General features: G+C 42.0%; 1 protein-coding gene across 8 annotated transcripts in view; it reads left to right on the top strand.

The window, feature by feature from the left end:
• The window catches only part of SATB1 (SATB homeobox 1), a 93,672-nt gene extending 89,990 nt beyond the window's left edge, over positions 1-3,682 (top strand). For 4 of the 8 annotated variants that reach the window (XM_054817554.1, XM_054817558.1, XM_054817555.1 and 1 more), the window contains one exon: positions 1,959-3,682. In XM_054817554.1, the coding sequence (XP_054673529.1) occupies positions 1,959-2,447 (489 nt within the window). In that variant the 3' untranslated portion in view covers positions 2,448-3,682. Of the gene's footprint in view, positions 1-508; positions 740-1,958 lie in introns of those variants that run through there. The other 4 variants (XM_054817556.1, XM_054817561.1, XM_054817560.1 and 1 more) reach the window with 2 other exon arrangements.
• Positions 3,683-21,211: the final 17,529 nt, after the last annotated feature.

Raw genomic sequence — 21,211 nt, forward strand, 5'->3', positions numbered from 1 at the left:
TGCCTTGTTGATAAAAGTTGTGTGTTTGATCTAGCAAATATTACTCACGTAAGCAGTTGCACTGTAATCTGTTAATATGACTTGTAAGAGTAAGGATTGGGAGATTGGGCCTGAGTTTTGTCTCTGCTCTTCTACATGGTAATTGTTGTAGATGCATAAATATGTAGCTAAGACACAAGTTTTCAAACTGTATATACAAAGCCTCCAGTCTTGTAAGAATTTAATGTGCTGGGAGTAGTCTTGAATCTCTTTGGGATTGAAGCCTTGAATGGGACTGCTCACAGACCATAAAACATGAAAGGATGTGAATAGGGATGAGGCAAGAGCCCTAATTCCACTAGCACTTGTGTCAGATCTTACAATAAGAAGATCACGTAAAGCAGTGGCTTCTAAACCGGGTGTTGAGACCTATGCGAAGTCTCCCCAGCCACGAGTGGCACTGCGACGTGGACAGAATTACAATTCCTCCGATATTTATACTATTTGTACAGTATTTTGTGCTTCTTAGGGTCTGCAAGTGAGCTGCAACTGGAAGCTTGGGAACCACTACCGACACACAAAAAATTGTCGAGGAGAGACTCGCAAAGGGAAATGAAATGTAGTGATAGCAACTGCTTGTTTTGCTGCTGTTGTTTTTTAATAATAACTGGTGGTTTGTACCATATGACGAGAAATTTGCTGATCCAAAATATCTTACTAACCAGTGCTTCCTGTGCTGTGAAGCAAAAGAATTGTCAACAAAAACAGTAGCTGATAAATTTACTTTTGATTTTAAACATGATCTTACAATGTACTGTACTCCAGTGGCGGATGAGAAAAACATTTCTGTCCCTGGGGCTCAGTGCCTCACCTTTTAAGAATGTTTCTGAATCCATGCTTGCAAAACTTCATTTTAAGCTCTTGTTAATTATTTACATCATGATTTGCTTTATCTTATTCTTCTGATGTGCATACTGGCTCATTTTTATTGCCTGAGTTTTTGGAATGCAGCATGTTCCTTCCCTTCTAATAATAATAGTGCAACTTATTTAGAGCTTTGCATCTTAGTGCTTTATAAATATTAACTAAATAATCCCCAGCACAAACACAGAAGCAGGTAAATATGTTTGTTCCCTGTTTATACGTTGGGATACTTGAACACAGGCAAAGACAGACCCTCTCTGAGACCGCAGGCAAGAGAAGGTCAGAGCCGGAAGGGGAAATACAGATTTCCTACCTCCACATCTCTCTGTTTGACAGCGTGACGTTAGGCACTTCCCGCTAATGCATTCTGTCGTAACGTTTGCAAGTTTGACGAGACTTCAGCACGTGCTATGGTCAGGTCAGCAGCGGGATATTTCCGCACTTAGCTCAAAAGCTCTCCTTCTCCCTCATCCCCCCAGTCCCTTAGTCTAGATACTGCTAGAGATTTGCAGCCCTTGTTTTTGGGCAGCAGCTGCTGCTGCTGGCAGAGCTCCTGTGCGTTTGCCCTCATCTGGCACTTTTCTCACTTTGCCCTTGCTACAGTTCTGGCTAAGCTGGTCAAGTTAATCCTATACTATGTCACCTACTTAGCATTTTGTCTTGTCTGCACTTGACTCGTGGAGCATGTTCATTAAAATTTGTCAGCTAAACCGCACCGATGTCACGTCATCGGCGCGTTCAGTCAGACAAAGCCAGAGTGTTCCTTCCACCTCTCTGTCCGTATCCCCCTGTCCCTTCATCCCCCGTCTCTGCTCACACACATGCAGACACATGTGAGGTATGCAGGGAGCTACTAACTCATATTTTAATTCTGGTTCCCCAATAACGGGCCTTTTTGGTTTTTTTTTTTCTTTTTTTTTTTTTCTTTTTGTTCTTTAAACTTACTAAGCCTTTGTTTATAGCTTTGCAATTTCCCCCCACCCCAGATATTCTTGGTAACACAAAATATGAGCAAGAATACCCGTACAAAAAAACCGCTGTGCTTTGTCTTCCAGCAGCAGCAGCAGCAGCAGCAACAGCAACAACAGCAGCAGCAACAGCAACAGCAACCAGGTCCCAGACTACCCCCAAGGCAACCGACAGTAGCATCACCAGCTGAATCTGAGGATGAAAATCGTCAGAAACCCCGACCGCGAACAAAGATTTCTGTTGAAGCCCTAGGGATCCTACAGAGTTTCATACAAGACGTAGGCCTGTATCCAGACGAAGAAGCAATCCAGACTCTCTCCGCTCAGCTTGACCTGCCCAAGTACACCATTATCAAGTTCTTTCAGAACCAACGATATTATCTCAAGCACCATGGGAAGCTGAAGGACAATTCTGGTTTAGAGGTGGATGTTGCAGAGTACAAGGAAGAAGAGTTGCTCAAGGATTTAGAAGACAGCATCCAAGACAAAAATGCAAACACGCTTTTCTCAGTTAAACTAGAAGAAGAGTTATCAGTAGAAGGGAACACAGAGATTAATGCTGAATTGAAAGACTGATCTAAAAGTATTATTTTCTTTCAACAGTGCCACTGGTATTTACTAATGAAATGAAAATTCCATCTTGCGTTCTGTCAAAAACCTTTATTATTCATTGTTTGGCCAATGAATCTTCCAAAACTTGCACAAAAGTTGAAAAAAGGATAATGCAGACTGCACTAGATGTTTTACTCTGTTTTACAAACTGCTTCGCAGCAACAGATGAAGCGTTGAGGATTGTTTGATATTAATTTGTGTTCACTGGATACACTGTGAGTGTACCCAATAAGCATGATACCAGTGATTTTGATTCTGGAGCCTTCAGACAAGCATTACAACTTTTGTGATTTACTGTTTTTTGTTTCTGTTTTGTTCTTGTTTTTTTTTAATTATTACTGTAGCACTCCACACTTGATCTTTGGAAACTCACATTTATTTAAAAAAAATAAAATAAAAAGAGTTTGTTACTCTTGTTCTATTGTATGTTACAAAAGAACTATAGACTGTGGAATGCAGTTTAAAGATAACATATGCCAACAAATGCCTTGTATTATATGGCACTGCCGTAATTCAGATTTGTTTTCTTTTGGAAATAAAGGTCACTGTATTTTTTTTTTCCATTCTCATTGTTACATGGTTTTAAAGAAAATGAAAAAGAAAATGTGAAACACAATTTAGTCCTCATTATTTATTTGTAGATCCTGCAGCATCATGTTGTAATTAATTTTTTTGGAAGTTTCCGTTAAATGTAATATTGCTTCTCTTGTTATCATACTGATTTTTTTTTTCTATTTATAAATGTATTTTGATGGGCAGTAAAACAAAGTGTCTTAAAAGTTTTAAATAGAGAAAATGTGCTTTACACAGTTGCCTATAAAAAGTGCTCTATGTTATCCAAGCAATTCATACTATAAGCTTCACTCTTATTGTTGTATGCAATTTTTACTATCATGCAAATAAGCTTAGGTAAATAAAACTAATAGATCACCTTAGAAACTTATGCAATTAATGTGAAAATAATTGATGTTTGCAATGTGTCTTCCTTTGGTTTACAATCAATTTTAAAGCTACAGCTGTATAAATTTTCTGTATAAAGGTGTATTTCTTTTTTATGAGTTTATTGCTATGAAAACACCAGTTATTTTGTTACAGCTGGCTGTTTTTATAAGTGTATCACAATTTTCTTTATGCAGAAATGTTCTGACTAGGAGTGGTTATTGACTGTAACTACACAATTAAAATTGTTTGTATGGTATGATATGGCAGGGTTTGTCTGCGTATGTGTATATCTGGGAGGAATAACTTGCTCTTAGTGCACATTGTACCTTCTTGCCACCACTTTGAAGACGACATTTCAATTGTTCTCCTTTAAAATCACAGGCATATTTTTTTTTAATGACCTTCTTAAAATTCGAATTTAGATAACATACTTCAAAAAGAAACACAGTTTGGTTATGAAAATCATAACCTGTCTTTTCTTGGTTTAAAAACTTGCCTGCCCAACAGAGATAGCAGGATATTATTGAGTCAAAAGGCTATCAGGCATAAACATATTTACAGTTCCTGGCAGCAATGCACTTATAATGGATACAGCTGGTTTTATTTTACACTAGAATTATGCTAACACTATTCCTTGCACTAATGTATAAACATTAAAAAAACACATTAATAGTCACAAAGTAAATAGGAAAGATGGCCTTTGCACGTAGCAGTCCCCTTCTAAGCAAGATTATTTTTAATGATCGCTAATAAGGTTCTTGATAAAGCCATAATAATTGGTGAGCTCTGAATTTATGCAAGGCTCATGTCTAGACTAAAGAGAAATCTGCAGCTGGAAGTTATGGACCACACACTGTTGTGCTCTTTTCCTGGGAGAGAAACAACTTACACCCGGTGCGATTCGGGATTCGAATTCAGCTCAGTTCTTCTAACATGACGAAAAGTTTGCAAAACTCAAGATGAGTTTGAAAGGCGCAAGTGACCCTTAGGTTGCAGCAACTTTCTAGGTTTAGTTCCATTAAGTTCTTCAGGAAGAAACATATTGGGCAACAAAGCAGGTTTTCATTCCACACATTTAAAACTGCCACAGGTTGCCCAGGTCCTCTGTCTCGGCACCCTTGGGATCATCGAGCAGCTCCCACCTGCGGCAGCTATGGCTGCTCCCGGGACTGTGTTGGGGCTGCACCATGATTTGGGCTTGAGGATCCAGTCCAGTTAAAAGAAAAGAGCCTTAGTACTGCTCTGGGAGGGACACGAGCCTCAGGAGGGACATGGATGTGTAATTTGGCGTTGTGTTCCAAGGGGAGGGCAGTCAAATGATGCCCTCGCTTAAGGGACTCGTAGTAGCTATAACGCTATTGATAGCCCAAAGCTATGCTGGTTACAAAAGGGCAAATCCTAAGCCTAGTCCAGGGAAGCCACTGGGGTCACCATTGGGTTTCTTCACTTACTTCAAACGGGATCGTTGTTTGTACAGTCACGCAGTGCTCGGAGCTAGGAGAGATCCCTGTTCACAGCCGTGGGATGGGGTGAAATGTAGCCCAGGCAATGCAAGCTGATTTGACGTGCAGGACGGTACCACTGGCACCCTTGGGCTGGCCGAAGTGTCAAGTAACCATTACAATAGGGCTGCTTAACAAAAACAAAAACAGAAAGAAAAAAAAACCAAAAACCACTTTTAAACTAATGTGCATATGCAGGGTAGAAGGGAAAGTGAAGGAAAGACCTTCCTGGAATATACCTCTCTTCACCCTAAAAGCTAATACACACAGCACTCATAATACCAGAAACAGGGCAACAAGTCCAACATCCTATAAAAGCATAAGAAGAAATGTTTATAAAATTGTCTTTGCTATTTTGAAAGCAATTTCCTTTTCTTTTATCCTTTTAAGTTTTATGGGTGTTGAAGTAGAGGCCATGTGCGCTTGCAGATGGTTATTATAGCAGTTTCTTTTCCATTATCTTCATTTTTCTTTCTCCAAGCCTAGCTGAGGTTATCTCCCAAGTAGTTCAGCCTCTGTAGTCACATCTTACCTGCACAGAGGTTTGAATCAGTGCATTTTTGTGTCCCAGTGGGTGGGCTGTGAGTACAGTCTTTTAACTTCCCCTAAGTGACCAAAAGCATTTTTGTTAAATCCTTAGCAGTGTTTTCAGAGGTGATATGGGTATTAAGGATCCCAACTTTATGTGGATGTGGAGAAATTTATACTGTTAGGAGTTAAGCTACTAGAAGCAGATGCCACCTTGACTCATGGACTGGTTAGACTACCTAGAAAATTACCTTATGTCTTTTGCTTTTTCTTTTTCTCACCATCTGGCGTAATCGTACCAAAAAAAGAAAAAACCTCACCACCTTTCCATTTCTGCAAAGATTAAGAAATCAGACTGGACTTCTGTATTGAAGAACACAAACTGAGAGATCAAAACACTATTAGTTGGGAATTTGTTAGTGAAACTCACTGAGCAGGACTTCACTGAGAGTCTACAAAATGAGTATTTTACTACTTAGGGAAGTATGGGTAAAGAATATCGCTTACTAGGAATAAAATCTAAGCTGCAAAGAAAGCCAAATGCTTAAAAAAGAGGGAACTGAGTGCTGGGTGGGGAATGGCAGGACTTAGTTTTTTTGCTCTAAAACTGACGTTAAGTATTTACCATGTTTTATGGTGTTTACCATAAAAAGTGGAGTATTTTTATTTCCTGCTGATTCCCATTAATCTATATTTAACTGACAAGATTTATGTGTATATGCTAGAGTCCCCAGCGTGTGTTTTTCAAGCCTGAAAGAAAACCAAAGAGGGCCCAGATTCCAAGAAGTCCATGGCCTGGCGACAGTCTCAAGCCCCAGTCACACATACAAAGGTTGCTTATCATTATAAAGACTCCCTACCCTACAATGCAGGATTTTAGATTTGTGTTTCGTATAGCTACTCTAAATTGGTCAGATGACACAGAAACGAGTGTCCAGGTTTTAAAGTAAATTATTCCACTTAAGTTTTTCTTTAGGTTGGGAAGGTACAGCAAATAGAGAAAGAAAGGAAGGTTCCCCCAAACCAGTGATTTTGTTTCAGTGATTTACTGAGTCAGTACTTTGGTTGTGTGCTGGGAAAGCACCAAACATCGCGAAGTTCATTTGCCAAAGCAAATGCCCCATATGTTAAGAGCACTATAAATTAGATACCACACAAGATCTACTTGAACATCAAGTATTAGCAATTCTGCTTAACTTATCAAACTTGCGCTTTGATGTCAGGTACATTGCAGAGACCAAAGGTATTTTGATTTTTACATAATAATTTATATTGCGCTTTGAATAACAGTCCCATAGCAAAGCAGGGATATAAATATACTCCCAGGCCTTTTTTTGAACACAGATGTAATTTTAGTTTGGTCTCCTCACAGTGCCTTGCGTCCACACAGTCTTTTACTACAACAAATGAGCTAATAATTCAAACTGCAATAAGTGATCCTCCTTGGAGCAGGAGTAGCGCTACTTGGCAGCGAGTTTGTTTGCTTTCAGGTTCATACGGGAGCCTTCGCGCCCGCTCTGCTGCTGGCAGTCCTCCCACAATCCCACGCCGCATTGTTTCGCATTGGCCTGGCCCGGGTGCCCTTCCTGCCCTGGGTCATCTTGCCCAAATGTCGTCTCTCCTGGTCCCATGCCAGCACTCAGGTATATGTGCCACACTTTGACATGAGGCAGCAAGGAGTCTATGTTTCTGATGTCATCTACCCTTTATCATCACCATTCCCGCTGTGAGCCCTGCAGAGTAGCTAGAACAGGCCACTTTCACTGGAAAGAGAACATTGTCTGGAGCAAACCCACCATCAGGCGAGTAGTTTCTGAGCTGATAGAGGGAGCAAAGGGACATGCATCCCAGAGGGGAGCAGGAAAAGGAAATAGGAAGGTGCCAGAGAAGGATGGGAACACCAGTAAAGCCACCCTTGCACAGAGGAACAGGCTTGTTTTGCAAGCCATGCTCAGTGATATCCGGAAATACTTCAACGTACTGCCAAGGCTCCACAGAAAATGATCCTGACCTGAAATGGTACAATGGTCTCCAGTGATGGGATTTGCCTTGGCAGACAAGATCCAGGATAACACAGAAACCTCCTCAGCTGTCCATGGCAAAAGAGGTCCCCTAATGCTTTGTCCTCTGGTACTCTCACTGCGTGTAGGACATGCAGGATTCTTTTCATCATCTACAGACTGACAGCTACCATGGCAGCTGCAGTTAGTTCTCTCTTTCCAGATTACTTGCTTACCCACACAATATGCTAAAGCAACATCCAGGCTGTAAAACCTCTCATTTTGCTCCAGGATCACATCCAACCACAAACAGCATGTTTGCAGCCTCGAACCTACTTTTCTGAGCTGTCTCCTCCAGCCCTGCTCCTCCTTGGACCAGCTGTGCCAAAGGAGCTAAAATATCAAATGTGTTGTATGGCCCAGATGTTTATCACAGTGGGCACACAGAGTTATATAAGCATGCACAGTTCTTTAGTTTTGGGGCAAATAAGTTGCCCCAAGAGGCTTCAAAGTGAGATTTCATACTGCTATAGTTGTCTTAAAGCATCAGTTGCAATGACTGGAAATTGTTGGGGCCAGAAAAATTCATACAGAGTCCTACGAACTTTGCAGGGGACTTTCTCCCAGAACAGAATTTAAAGCGAAGACCGCTCTGTTTTGTTATTTCCATTACAAAATAAACAGCCTTTTTGCAGGACCAACCTTACAGATGTCGTTGCCCTTCCACATCCACATTAAAGCAGGACACCATTCTGGTAACAAGCAGCACTGCCCACAGATGTGCGTCCCTTCTTGCCCTATCTCGAGGGTGCTCCCCCGCATGTAGCACAACCCGAAAGGTCTTAACTCTTCTTTGTCTCCCATCATCAACCTAAACATGACGCTTCATCTGCAGTCAACGTTTTCAGCTGGGCAAAGCAATTTAGAAAACAACTTACCTTAGAGCAAACCACAGGAGGGAAAGGTAAACGAGTACGTCCTTTCAAAAGTGTAGGAAAAGTGATTCTTTATCATTATCAGCATGACAGCTTGGACTGGGAAATAAGTACAGGTGGTGTTGTTGGCTTGCCTTAGTAGGCAAAATGCTATATCCCCAGCCTAATAAGGATTTAATATCAGCTGAGAGACTGAAGGAGACAGAAAAGGAGGAAAGGTGAGAAGAAATATCCAGATAAAATCTTATTGGGGGCAGTTGTGCCTAGAGATGACTGGAGAATTGCAAGACTAGTTTAAATTGAAGGAGATCTGATTTAGCCACCAGGAAAAACTAAGTGAGGAGCACTTTGTGGTTCACATACTGGATGTCCTGCAAAAATGCAGAAAGAACGAATCGAGTAATGGAGTTGCTTCAGAGGAAAGATAAAAGGCTTGCAAAAAGGCAGTGGCAGCTTGCATCTTTAGCAAATACCTGCAAAATCATGCGTAGTGCGTGGATGGTGAACACAGAAAGAAAATTCAAAATTTCTTGTAACACAACTAGAGACAATATGTTTGAAATTCTCAACTAGCAGGATTAAAACAACATCAAAAGGGAGCAGTTTTCTGCACATTTAACTGCCAAACTCACTGCTATGGACACCCCTTCGTACCTAAAGCACAAATGGCTTTTAAAAAGTTCAAAGAATTTGTGAAAGCAAAGGGTTGAGCTGACCTTCTGTTAAAGAGGCCAAGGACTGCTTTCCACTCTGTAGCGCTGGACAACATGTGAAGATTATGCTATACTGTTTTTTTAATGTGTCTCGGTGGTGGTAGCCGCATGGATAGTGTTCAGCATTCAGCCATGGGCACGGTTGCTTTGAGTCCTCCATACTCATGAGTGAGAGGAATTTGAATGGGATGAAATTTGCACTGTGTTCTTGGTCAGGTATGCTCAGTGCAGTTTGTGCACTTATTCTCTATCTCGTTCATAACCAGATTTTAAAAAAAATGATCTGAATAATTTCACTGAGGAGTAGGTCACCTCATATTTACAAAACATTCCCTTCCACACACATCAGCATAAAAATTTATACCCAAACCCAAATCATTTTGGTCATTGCCATGGTACCAGTGCAGTCACTATTCACAACTATGCTCTAAGTGCAGCAAGAGTAAAGTCAGGCTCCTTTGACACCGTTCGTCTACAAAACTGGGCCATTTTTTGTAATGTGGTATCACCTTTCTTTCAGCCTCCCCTGTGCACATCTCACTTGCATTCAAGTTTAGCTGACCTGTTCCGTTCTCTTCTTCAAAAGCCCACTGGAAAGGTTCACAGCGGGGAAAGATAAGTGAGTGCTTCCAGGATGACTGGAAAAAAATAGATGTATATATTTGCATCATCCCCTCATGAGGTGTCACTCCCAAGCTTTTTAGCGTGCATTACAGGATGGCTGGGAGAAGAATCACGGGAATGTACTGGTTTGATCCCAGGTTTCCTCCAGTTGTCACTGGGCTTTCTGCAACACACTCTGGGGAGCCACGAGCAGTGGGACGGTCACTGCAGCTGGGGGTACCTCCCCAGGGTGCTGCGTAGCCCATGAGCATGGCACCGCTTGCAAGCGCACTGTTGGACAAAAAAAGCACCGTGGGAAAGCAGATCAAAGCAATGTGATTGCATTTCACGTTTGATACAGCTTGTTCCTGAAGCCAGGGTGAATAGCCTAATCCAATGTATCATTCCTGTGCAGGCAGACCCTCGGGCTGGCATCGTGTCCCATGGAGCACTGCTCCAGCGTGCAGCATCTGCCACCGTCTGCCCTAGGGCTTGGCTTCGGTCTGCCCTCCTCCTTTCCACCTCCTTTTGGGAGATTCTTTGCACAAACTTTGAAGGCTAAAACTCAGGCTGTTTCAGGCCCTTCAGGGCATTTATTCCCCTGCGATTTCCTGCACTACTTGATCTTTGATCCACACTCCTGACCTTTAAAGATTCAAAGGGGCAGATTTCCAGTTATTCAGCTTCAATTTCATGTGCTCTTATTTTTGCAAATATAAGTCTATCTGCTTACCCACTGCCTCCCCTGTTTAATCAATACCTCAGCTGTTGATCACAACCACTGCCAGACACCTAGTAGATGGGACAATTATTCTCACAAGGACTTTTAAGTCCGGACTTTTAACCCACGGAGTCCAGCATGGAGCAGCTGCAAGAGCTCTGAGTAGCAGCTGCCCCTTTTCTACTGCAGCTGCTGAGCCGCTCTCCTGATGGTCTCTGGCTACTTTGCTAGGGCAAGAGGAAAAACTACTTTGTTTCCTAGACATCATAATATAAAGGCTTAACTCACTGCTGCTGTAAGAAAGGAGGTGAAACGCCACATCCAGCTCCCACCCAGTGTGGTCATGATGTAGAGTAGCCTAGGGCGGCTCTACCTTGCACCCAGCCAGCAGATGAGTAAGAGGCACAAGACACAACAGGAAAGCTCTGCCTGCCTGTCAGTTTTCAAACCTCAGCTTGTTCTTAAAGAGGCATTGAGGCAGATATTCTGACAACTTAAAGGTACCTGGAGCAGTCTCAGATTCGGGATCCTACAGCTCTTGGCTTCCAACTTATCTGCTGAGCAAGTGTCTATGGCAGGCTCTTTCAAACCTGCCTCCTGAACTTCACTGGCTGTCTTGGGGCATGGCTTCAGCAAACCTGTCAAGAAGAAAAACAAAGGAGCAAATGTTCCACATGTCATAAATAGTTATTCTACCAAGGATGAAGAAATTTGAGACTAACTTTCACCCTTTTCAAGACATACTCATGGCCACTGGACTGTACCTTTTCACCTCACTTCCCACAGATGAGATGATTGTATTTGGGCAAAGAAAGCGTGTGGCCAACACATTGGCTCAGCCATCTGAGCCCTCAGTTCTACCGTGGCCTCACAGAGGTCACAGGCCACCAAGCAAAGCTTGAAACAGTCGTTGTGTTGCTCTGACTTATGGTAGGAATTGGCCTTATATTCACCCAGCACTGAGAATGGGGCTGGTGTGAATATAAGGCTTAAATTTGATTTAAGGCCGTACTACCCCACACCTCTTTGGTTTTGCTGCAAGCACTGCTCATCACTATCAAACCATCTGTACCACCATAATTTAGGGCTATGAAGTTATAGCTGCAAAGCATTACCACTGCTAGTAAGAAGTTGTATGCAACATGCAAGAAGAGCAGCTGTAACTGCAGATTTCTGCCTGGCTGTGTGGTCTTTTATCCGCTTCTTCAGTGCTGGGGTCTGGCAGGTAGGCTGGAGGGCTTTCCCGACATCAAGGGAATTCCCTCCTTCTGCTGACTTCTCCTTCCTGGACTCTGCCAGAGCCCAACTCATGTGATTCACTAAAGGAAAGCAAGACACAAAGTGAATTCATATCTGCATCCCTCATCCTTTCACAACACCCAAATGTGAGCTATAGGGCTGGCTATAGGGGCAGGAAATTGTTTCAGGAGATATGTGATGACTTCTCTCAAATGTTCACATCCAGCTGTGTAATCAACAGTTGTACCAAGGCACCTTGCTCCTTCGTGGAGGGATCCCTTCCAGCGGGCATACGAGAGAGTCCTTCAGCAGAGCGTAATGATCCGATCCACTGGGGCGGTGTAACAGCGTGCTAACGGCCCACCAGTGATGGTGCACTAGGAGAACAGCACCAGAGACAAGTGAGGAACAGCACAGGGGAGAAAACATGTGAATGGGAAGGATTGCCTTGATACTGAAAAATAATGGAAGAAAGAATAAAGTGAGGAGGGGAAAAAGGTAATAAAAGGCAAATAGATGACTGAAATATAAACTAGTGGCAGTAAAATGTCCTGCCCCTCATCTATACTCATTTTACTTCAGTATTTCCTCCCATCTCACAAAGATTTGCCAGTTTTTCACTCATCTGGTAGAAACCAAATAAAAGATATTTCCTCCCCAGTGAAGAAGGTGTTTTAAACTTTGATGGACTTGGATTCTTCTAAGTTCTTTTTTATTATTATTCTTTCTTTTGGGCTCATAGGCATGATGTTTATCTCATCCACACATGGGAAGAGGGGAGGGAATGAGTAGGCTTGACTTGTGCTAACTGTTGGCAACAGTTGTTTAATTTTTTGCAGCATGCACCCAAGTATCATAAGACTGAGTAAAATATAAATAAATATGCTCTTTGGAAACCCCATACATCTTTATGGCCTACGATACCTTCAAATCATGGAAAAACACATGTTTGTTTGTTTGTTTTTTTAAAGAAGATTTTGGTGGCAATGCTACCTCCCATTGCTGTAAACAAGGTCAGGAGGCCAAAATTAGTCTGTCCTATTTTGCACAAAATAGTCAACAACTTAAGATGTTTTTGCAATAATCAGAAAATTATTGACCGGTGTCAACACCCCCTTTCTGATAAACTGTTGAAATGTTAATATTCTTGGCAAAATTGTTTTTGCTCTAATTACTGTATCCATCTGCTCTATAAGATTGATTATACTGTGAGAATGTTTGTTCTCTTGTCTCCTGCAACGATGGGCCTCTCCTTGGCGCAGAAATAGTCCTGCCTCATCTTTACACAGAGACGAATGTGCAGCAGAAGTCAAACCAACATTCAGCCCTAATAAAGCCAAATAAAAAGTCCTTGAAGGAGTTAATACAATAGATATTAACTGGCTCTTGAATGGACCATCCCTTGGAAAACTATTGCCCTGGCCCGGATGAAAATAGCTGGCCTTCGTCCAGCACAGGATATCAGTGACCAGGAAGGCCACCAAAAACCTGGAAGCCCACAAATGCTGGCAGAGCAGCAGTGTTACTGATTCAGCTGAGGAGAAGTTTGGCTAGTTGGCGATGCCAGGCCCCCTCTGCACCAGCTCCTTGGCAATGAGCAGCTGACTTGTCTGAGGAGCAGAGCGGTTCCTGTCCTACCTTCCATCAGCACCTGCAAAGGCTAATGTTACCTGGATTGGATGGGTTATTTTTGGAGCCAACATATAACATACGTGCTATCTGTGGCATGTGCTGATAAAGACTCAGTATAAAGTGATGTCTGGTATTAATCATTATTAAAGCTGATTAAAACAAAACACAATACAACAAAAATCCCATACATTTTCTAATGAAAAAAAAAATCAGTAGAAAAATAATTGTTTTATTAGAAAAATGTTGTTTTCCCACGGCAAGTCTGGAAGAAATTCAAAATTGCATTTCATTTTGCAGTGGTATTTCAAAACACATGCACAAAAAAGTCATGCAAACTCAAAAAAAAATCATTTTCTTTGAGCATTCTTGCACAGCAGCTGAAATTTTTCATTGTAAAACGATGCGTTTCTCACACCCACAAAATCAAATTCAGCAAAAGCATCTATTTCAGAAACACAATTTTCGGTTAAAAAAAAAAAAAAAGCAGCTATTCTTTTCCAGATACTGAACTATGTAGTCATGTCTAAAGCATTCAAAAGCCACTGAGACTCAGGCAAAGATTGCTTTCAGGTTTTTCATTTTAAAAAAAGATTTAGGGTCTTTGTAAAAATCTTCCAAGTTATTGACTCCATAGGGTGCACTCAGTGCATATGCTTATCCTTGCAGAAAGAAGCTTAAAGGCTAGAAACTTCCAAAAAGGAAGAAGGACTTTGTAGATGTTGAAGGGATGGCTTTTTCACAGTTTTAAATTCGTAACATATGAGTACATACAACTTTTTCTGAACTGTAATGCAGCCTAAAGAGCATCTGCTGGGTATGCATTCGCACCTTCGTGTCAACCCTTTATTTGTGCCGGCAGGGAGTATTAAGTTGTACTTAGCTAACACAGGCTGCTTCCAGCACCTCAGCTAATGTACCATGCAGGAACACTTTCAGAAGAGCTTAAGAAAGAAGGGGGAGAAGACTAACAAAAATATTGTTACTAGATTTATTGGAGATAGCGTGGGAGAATGAGGTTTTTAAGAGAAATTCCTCCTCAGAAAAAGATTTTGTATGCCCGCTTCTTTAGTGTGCTATTGCACTGCTTAGCAATTATTTTTTTTTAAATCTGAGAAACGTTTTAGTGAGGAGAGGGTGACTGCAGCCCAGCCTTGGCATAATACCTCTCTCTTGTCTTCTGTGCTTACTTTCTCCTTCCATTTCTCACAGCAGTGCACCTTAAGAAGACCCAGCACAACACCGCATCACTGCTACCATTGCCCAGAGCAGGAGAAATGCAGGAGGACTTTCTACAGCAGAAAGGTAGTAGAAGTTTCTGCAGACTTCTTGCTTCAAATAGAGTTTCTTGGGCCTGGGCATCCAGCACCCAAGACATCCATTCTGCCAGCACTCCCACAAGGCTCTGGTGTCCTTGTGCCTGGTGACCATCATTCAAAGGACTTTCCACCTGGAAAAGACAAGTTTTGGCCATTGCCAAAGCCAGGGAGTGACAAGATCCTTTTCAAAATCAACAAAGTTGTAGTTAGGTACCTGGCAGATATCAGCCCAGGGTAACTTCTGCTGAAATCAGTAGGGATTTCCAAGCAGATTTTGAGCTGACAACTGCTTTTAAATTATTTTAAAAATCTTTTTCAACCTATATTTCATCATATATTTGTTTAGTCACACCAACCCTGAAAGGCCAGATAGGATTCTAGCAAATATCATGGGAATTCCATCATGGAAAGAAAGTGTCAGCATAAAGATCTCTAAATCTCAGAAAGGAGAAGGATTGAAAGTTGCAATCTTTACCGAGGACAAATACAAATACCTCGGAAGAGGACACTGACACCAATGAAGACCCCACACTCCACAAAGAGCCCCTGGGAAATCCAGAAGTCTAAAGAGCAATTAGGGTTTCACTAAACATTCAGTTGCCACAGTTACATTTTGTGCAGGGACCTGAGCACTTTCTCATTGTCCCCCGCACAAAATACATGGAGGATTGCAGCAGCTGAATTAGGCTTGATAATTTCCTGTCTGCCTGCAGACTCAGACTGACATCCTGACATTGTCCTACACCGGAGGGCTATTTTAAAAGCTGCCTTTACAGGCACACTGGATATAATGCAGCTTTATTTTTAAATGAAATCTTTGATTATGGAGAACAATCCCATGGCTAGGTATGCATGCTACAGAACCACAGAGTCTGTGGGGGACCATGCTTATCGCGGCAAAATCGCCTTCTCAACTGTTCAGCATTGCTGCCGTGTCATGTTACAGTAATAACTGCAGATGAAGAGCTTTTAATTCATTGATAAAAGCAGAAGGCTGGAGTAGCTGGCTAGCTGTAATGAAGCTTATTATTCTGCAGCTAATTTGCCGATTATATTAGAGTTTTATTTCTGAGCACTTGTACCAGAAGACAGCATTATCAACACATCTAAACATAGAAGGTCCTGGGAAGAATGTTAATGAGCTATCACCTACCTCTGCAAAGGTCCCTATTATTAATAGTGAGTATCCTAAGTATAGATCAAAAACTCTCCCTGAAGAATGTGCAACCTGTGTAAAATATGATTACTCATTTGGAACATAACCAGAAAGTAATGGCTAAGTCATGTCTCATTTAAAAGATTGTGGTTTCTTTAATGATGGTAAGTGGACAAGGGCTCAGATGAAGCACCCTGGTCCAGCAGTGGGATTCCCACACACTGCCAGCAGCCCCAGCCACGGGCTGAAGCCTGATCCTGGGAGAAAAGCTGCACATTAAGGAGCACTCTGCTGCTCCCTATCCTCTGCCTTCTTTAATTCTCATGCTTCTTTATTTCACCGTCTGGAGGCCAGGAGCCCCTGAAGAGTACTGAAACACAGGATCTGCTCCTTCCTCCTACCCCTACCACTTTGATCCCCCAAAAGCCTGAATGAGGATACTGGCACATCTCTTTCTGTGCAAGGGAATAAAAGCAATGTCATGACAGATGCATGGGTAAGGAGGAATCTAGAATATGATGTCTGATTACACATGCATCGCTAAGATCCAAGCAGACCTTAAGCCAATCACATACCCTGACATCTTCCTGGAAACATTGAAGCTGTTTTTTGTTTTCCTAAAATTCCTTCAAAATTTCATTGCGAAAAGGAATTCTTCATGTCCTCTTGCATTGCTCTTGTTGGTCTCCCGCCATCCCCAGACACAGGTCCAGCTCCTTCTGGGTGCTCGTGGGAGTTTAACATCATGCTAAAACAATGTCTCCTTGGACCTCCTTGCAGGAAAAAACAGCGTCACTGAGCTTCCTTGTGCCTTGGGAGTAAGGAGGAGCAAACATTGCTTTAAGTTGTTTGGAAATTTTGTAAATATATCTACTTATTGCTAAGCTTAAGCGAAAGTAATCTATTGAGTTAGTCTCTGGCAGGTTCAAGATAGACCAAAGCACAGCAGAGATTGCTGTAGGATATACTTTGGTTTTGTATGTAGCAACACTGTAGTTCAGAGAGGTTATTTATCCTAATCCACAGAAGCCCGTAATTGCTTTGCAAGCTTACTGCCTGTTTGAGGGAATTACAAGCCTGAGAGTTCCTCTCCTATGTTGTGTCCAGCCAGAAAAATTGATCTTCTACTACTCAGAAAAAAACAAGAGAAAAATGCAACAAAACTCTTGTTTTCTTTAAAACATAATACAAAGTGCTCAGCAGCAGGTACAGCAGGTACAGTCTGTTTCTCTTTCCTATTCATTAAAATATTCCTGTCGAAATACTTGCTTTTATTTCCTAGTGGCAGTGTGCTCGGGTTGTTAAAATCAGTTTAAAACTGCAGTTCATGACTGATTTGTAAAAGCACTAATTGCTGGAGATATTAATGTTAAACTGATACAGCTGACATCAGATAAACATCCGCTGTCCCCAGAGACGTAGCTGTGGCAGGCCGAGGGGTGAGCACAGTTATCCCACAGGCTTGCCAGCCCACCGGCTAGCCCAGAGGGGCTGTGGACAGGGGTGGTGTGGCCATGGGGTCCGGCTGCCAGCAGGAGCGAAAGCTGGTCTTGTCCTTCTCTTTGGGCAGTCCCCCAGCTGGCCTTTGCCATGCTAGGGGCTACCTGGAGCCAGAAGCAAGACTAAAGAGAGCTTCCAGCCTAGCCGCCTCAGTCGTGAGATTTACTTTAATCTGACCCTTGCTTTTTTCCAAAAAGGGACATTTGGGGGTCAGTTCCACTCTAAACTCTGCTGTCTGTGCTCCAGCACATGCTGATTAGCCATGAAACACCGGCCTGCCAAGAGCAGCAGGCACACTGCATGCCAAGCAGCTTTCCGGGGTGATACCTGAGCCGCATCAGCCCCGATCCCACGTCGGGGTGCAGAGTTCCCGCATCCCAGGACAGGACGGTGCCTGCACACCCACAGAGGGGGGCGGCTTACCTCTGCAGAAGGTGGGAGGCTAACATGCGGGATCCACAGCCTTTGCAGAAGGGACAGAAATGGCCTGCAAAACAGCTGAGAAGATGGACAGAGATGGCAAATTCCCCTCCCTGAGCAAATGTCAATGCACCAGCACGACCTCCTCTGCATATAGGATATTTTGTCTATTAGAGACCAATCCACGTAGCCACAGGCAATCTAGACTCCTTAGGGAAACAGAAGGTTGCCTACTTAGACTTATTAGGATGGTAAATGGCTGAGCAGCTGGATGAACAGGCAAAAATAAACTACCTGATATTCTTCCAAGTGCTATACAGAAACCATCCCCATTTCTCTTCAGTCCTCTTAGCTTTGCAAGGCCAAAGGGATTTAGATGCTTAACATTCAGGACTTAGAAATCAAAATCATCAAAAGGTAAACAGGCAGCTTCGAAAATCTGCGTCTTAGGAGTCACAGTCCCACTGATTTTCCATCAGACTTTCAAAAACAGAGGTGTAAGGGTCTGGTAAGGTCAAGCAGAATTGCCAAGACATTTTGAAGAAGGTCACATTCACGATAACATGACATGTAAACAGCAATGGAGAATATAGGACTCACCCCCATAACCTGGTAGGATCCAGGCAGATCACAAAACCCTTCCTAACAAGATCTACTTCAGTAAGGAAAAACCCTCCACTGCTCAAATCACAGAAATCTGGACAGGACAGGGCACCAGATATCAAACCACAGCTAACAGATGAATTGTGTCATGTGCCATTCACCCAACAGTAACAAAATTTTAAGGACTTACCCATACAGAATAGGACCAGTTCACATTACTGTATAGTTAATGTTTCCATATTTTTTTCATCACAGCAGTGTTTCAACAAACCACTTTTACTTGTATTGCTGGCTTTGTGTAGAGCTTTTCTCTAGAGCAGTTACAAATGTTTTGGAAGACAGCATTGTGTATGAATAGTTGAAATAGTTTATTCTTGTACTTGTGCATTACCTTGAACTCATATCCCACAAATTCCTTCTATACTGTGGAATCAGTCACTATTAATTTCTTTTTCTATCATTTCAATGCTTCTTTTTTTCTCCTTGAATGAAAGAAATTCTACCCAGCAGTATACACTGTAGTTTACTGTGCATCTTTATACTGGTAGGCGGCTTAGAAAGAGCCTATTTGATTGTCAGTCCATCTCTGAAGTCTCTTATTCTGTGGTCCTTGAGCATGGAGGCCGACATTTTCCAACAGACTGTGTAATGTTAGGCATTTGAATCCATATCTATATACGTAAATAAAGTTAGCCCTGCTTTTCAGAGGACTCTCAGATCCCATCAGTGGGAGTTTTTATGGACAGAAGACTGAATAAGCATTGCAGGATTTAATTAGTACTATTACCCAAAGGAGTGCTTTAAAGATGGCTATATCAGAGGACGCTGATACAGTTCAGCAGATAACTGTTCTTTTTTCTGTGTATAAGCTTTCAGTGATGCTTAAGAGAGGAGAATATTCTTCTTTAAAAATTAAGTTCAGCTATGCACTGCTCGAAGTAGTATTTATTCAGTTAACATGTCATGCATTAAGGATGTCAATATTCAAAAAAAAAAAGCATGGAAAACTAGAGTCCAAGTAAGAAAACTGTGTCTCTTCAGAGCTATGCTTAACTGCTGACTTGGTAGAAGAACAATCAAGGACAGCTAAAAACACCTTTAGGAGTTACATGTAGCACAAACCCACACAGCTTCTCAAAAGGAAAGGCATAGTGCACTTGTCCATGGTCTACATGAGAGATTTCATCACACATATCCTTAAAAAAGGAGGGAGTCTGAAATCAAAAACCACCACAAAATTTACAACCATCTTCAGCTGGTGCCTCAGCTGGTGTAAATCAGTATAGCTCTGCTTGTTTGGATGGAATGACACTGATTTACACAGGCTGTATTGGACTACTGTGCAAATGTGCTTCTTACATACCTAGAGGAAAAAATGTGGAAAAATATGGAGCGGGGAAGGTTTCTATATCTATAGCAGAAAATGAGCCAGGAATCTGTACCTATGTTTCCGATATGAACACATAAGCATTTTACTGCTTAACAGCCCCAAAATAAAAGACTGAAATTTCAATTTAGAAAGTGGCACAATGACATTTTAAAATATTTGTGTAACAGAATTAAATTACATGCATATATATTCCTGTAATGGTTTGGGGTATCTGTCTTCATACAACTAATGAGTTCAGTTGGACATTATGAACTCTGCTTACATTCTTGATCTTGCTACATTCTTACTTTTTGCTGTATTATATATTTACTTGTACTGAGGCTATGAAGCCTGATGCCTGGATGTCTGTCTGTGAATGGGTCAGGTATTACATTGCTCATAAACTGAATAAAATAAATAATCTGAACAGATCAGCCCTAACAAATAGTAGGATGGCTCCAGTCCAGCTTTATGTAGAAGGTTTGGTGCAATGGGTTCTCTGCTCTCAGAAAAAAAGACAAAGACAAGACATGTAGAACAGGCATTTAAAAAGAATTCATGTAATGATAAAGAACAAAAAAAGAACAGAATATGTATCATTTCATCTTCAAGAAAAGAAGTTTGAGCTTATAAATGTTGAGAAGAAGTTACAAAAAGGAATCTTTTAGGGTCCCCAAAGGACATCACTCAAAGTCCAAATATCTGTCAGGAGAAATGTAAGGAACACTGAAAACCAGCTGCATTAATTTTGCATTGAATTCAGTATTTTTTGTCCTGACCACAGTAAAGAGAGTGGTATTTGGGAAACATTCTACAAAGTGTATAGCTTATTTATTTAGCAAGTATTTCTTCATGAAAGGTTACACCAGAAAAACCAGTGCAGCAGAAGTCTTCGGAGGAGGCATTTGGTCCTTGTGGTGAGCCCATCAGAGGATGGGCTCTTGCAGGGGGTGGTGGCAGAGCAGGGCAGTGAGCATCCCTGCCAGGAGGAGGCAGGGGCAGAGGACAGGGAAGGTAGGGCGCTGCTCACCACGGGAGCTGCTTGCCTTACGGTGCAGGGCACATGTCCAGGACCAAAATCTGTGCAGTGACCTGCAAAGACCAGGTACAGTCTGAGGACCCCCAGAGCTGCTTCTCTCTGTGACCTCCAGCTGCATTCAGAGAGGGCTTGAGCAGTAATTTTCTAATTATTTTAAATCTCTTGCTGATAGCCCAGCCAGTGGGATCGTTTCTCAGTTCCTACAGATTTAGTCATTTACTCATACTCACTTCACTCACCTCTCACATTACAGCCCTGCTTGTTCCTCAGGTCTGCATTTGTCTGGGTGTACAACGCAGTCTCCACGCACTGAGTTCATAATAGAAAAATACAGCAAGAAAAACAGCCAACAGAAGAATACAGAGGTCCACACTGAAAAATTTGATCAGTCCCACTTATGTTTTCAACTTTTTCTAAGGTTTTGGAATAGACTGAAGTGCCTCACACATGATGAAGTGTGAATGGCAATAAGAGTCTGATTAAGAATGAGGAAACCAGTTTGAGTAGAAA

Source organism: Grus americana, chromosome 2, assembly GCF_028858705.1.
Source record: "Grus americana isolate bGruAme1 chromosome 2, bGruAme1.mat, whole genome shotgun sequence".
NCBI classification, from domain to species: Eukaryota; Metazoa; Chordata; class Aves; order Gruiformes; family Gruidae; genus Grus; species Grus americana.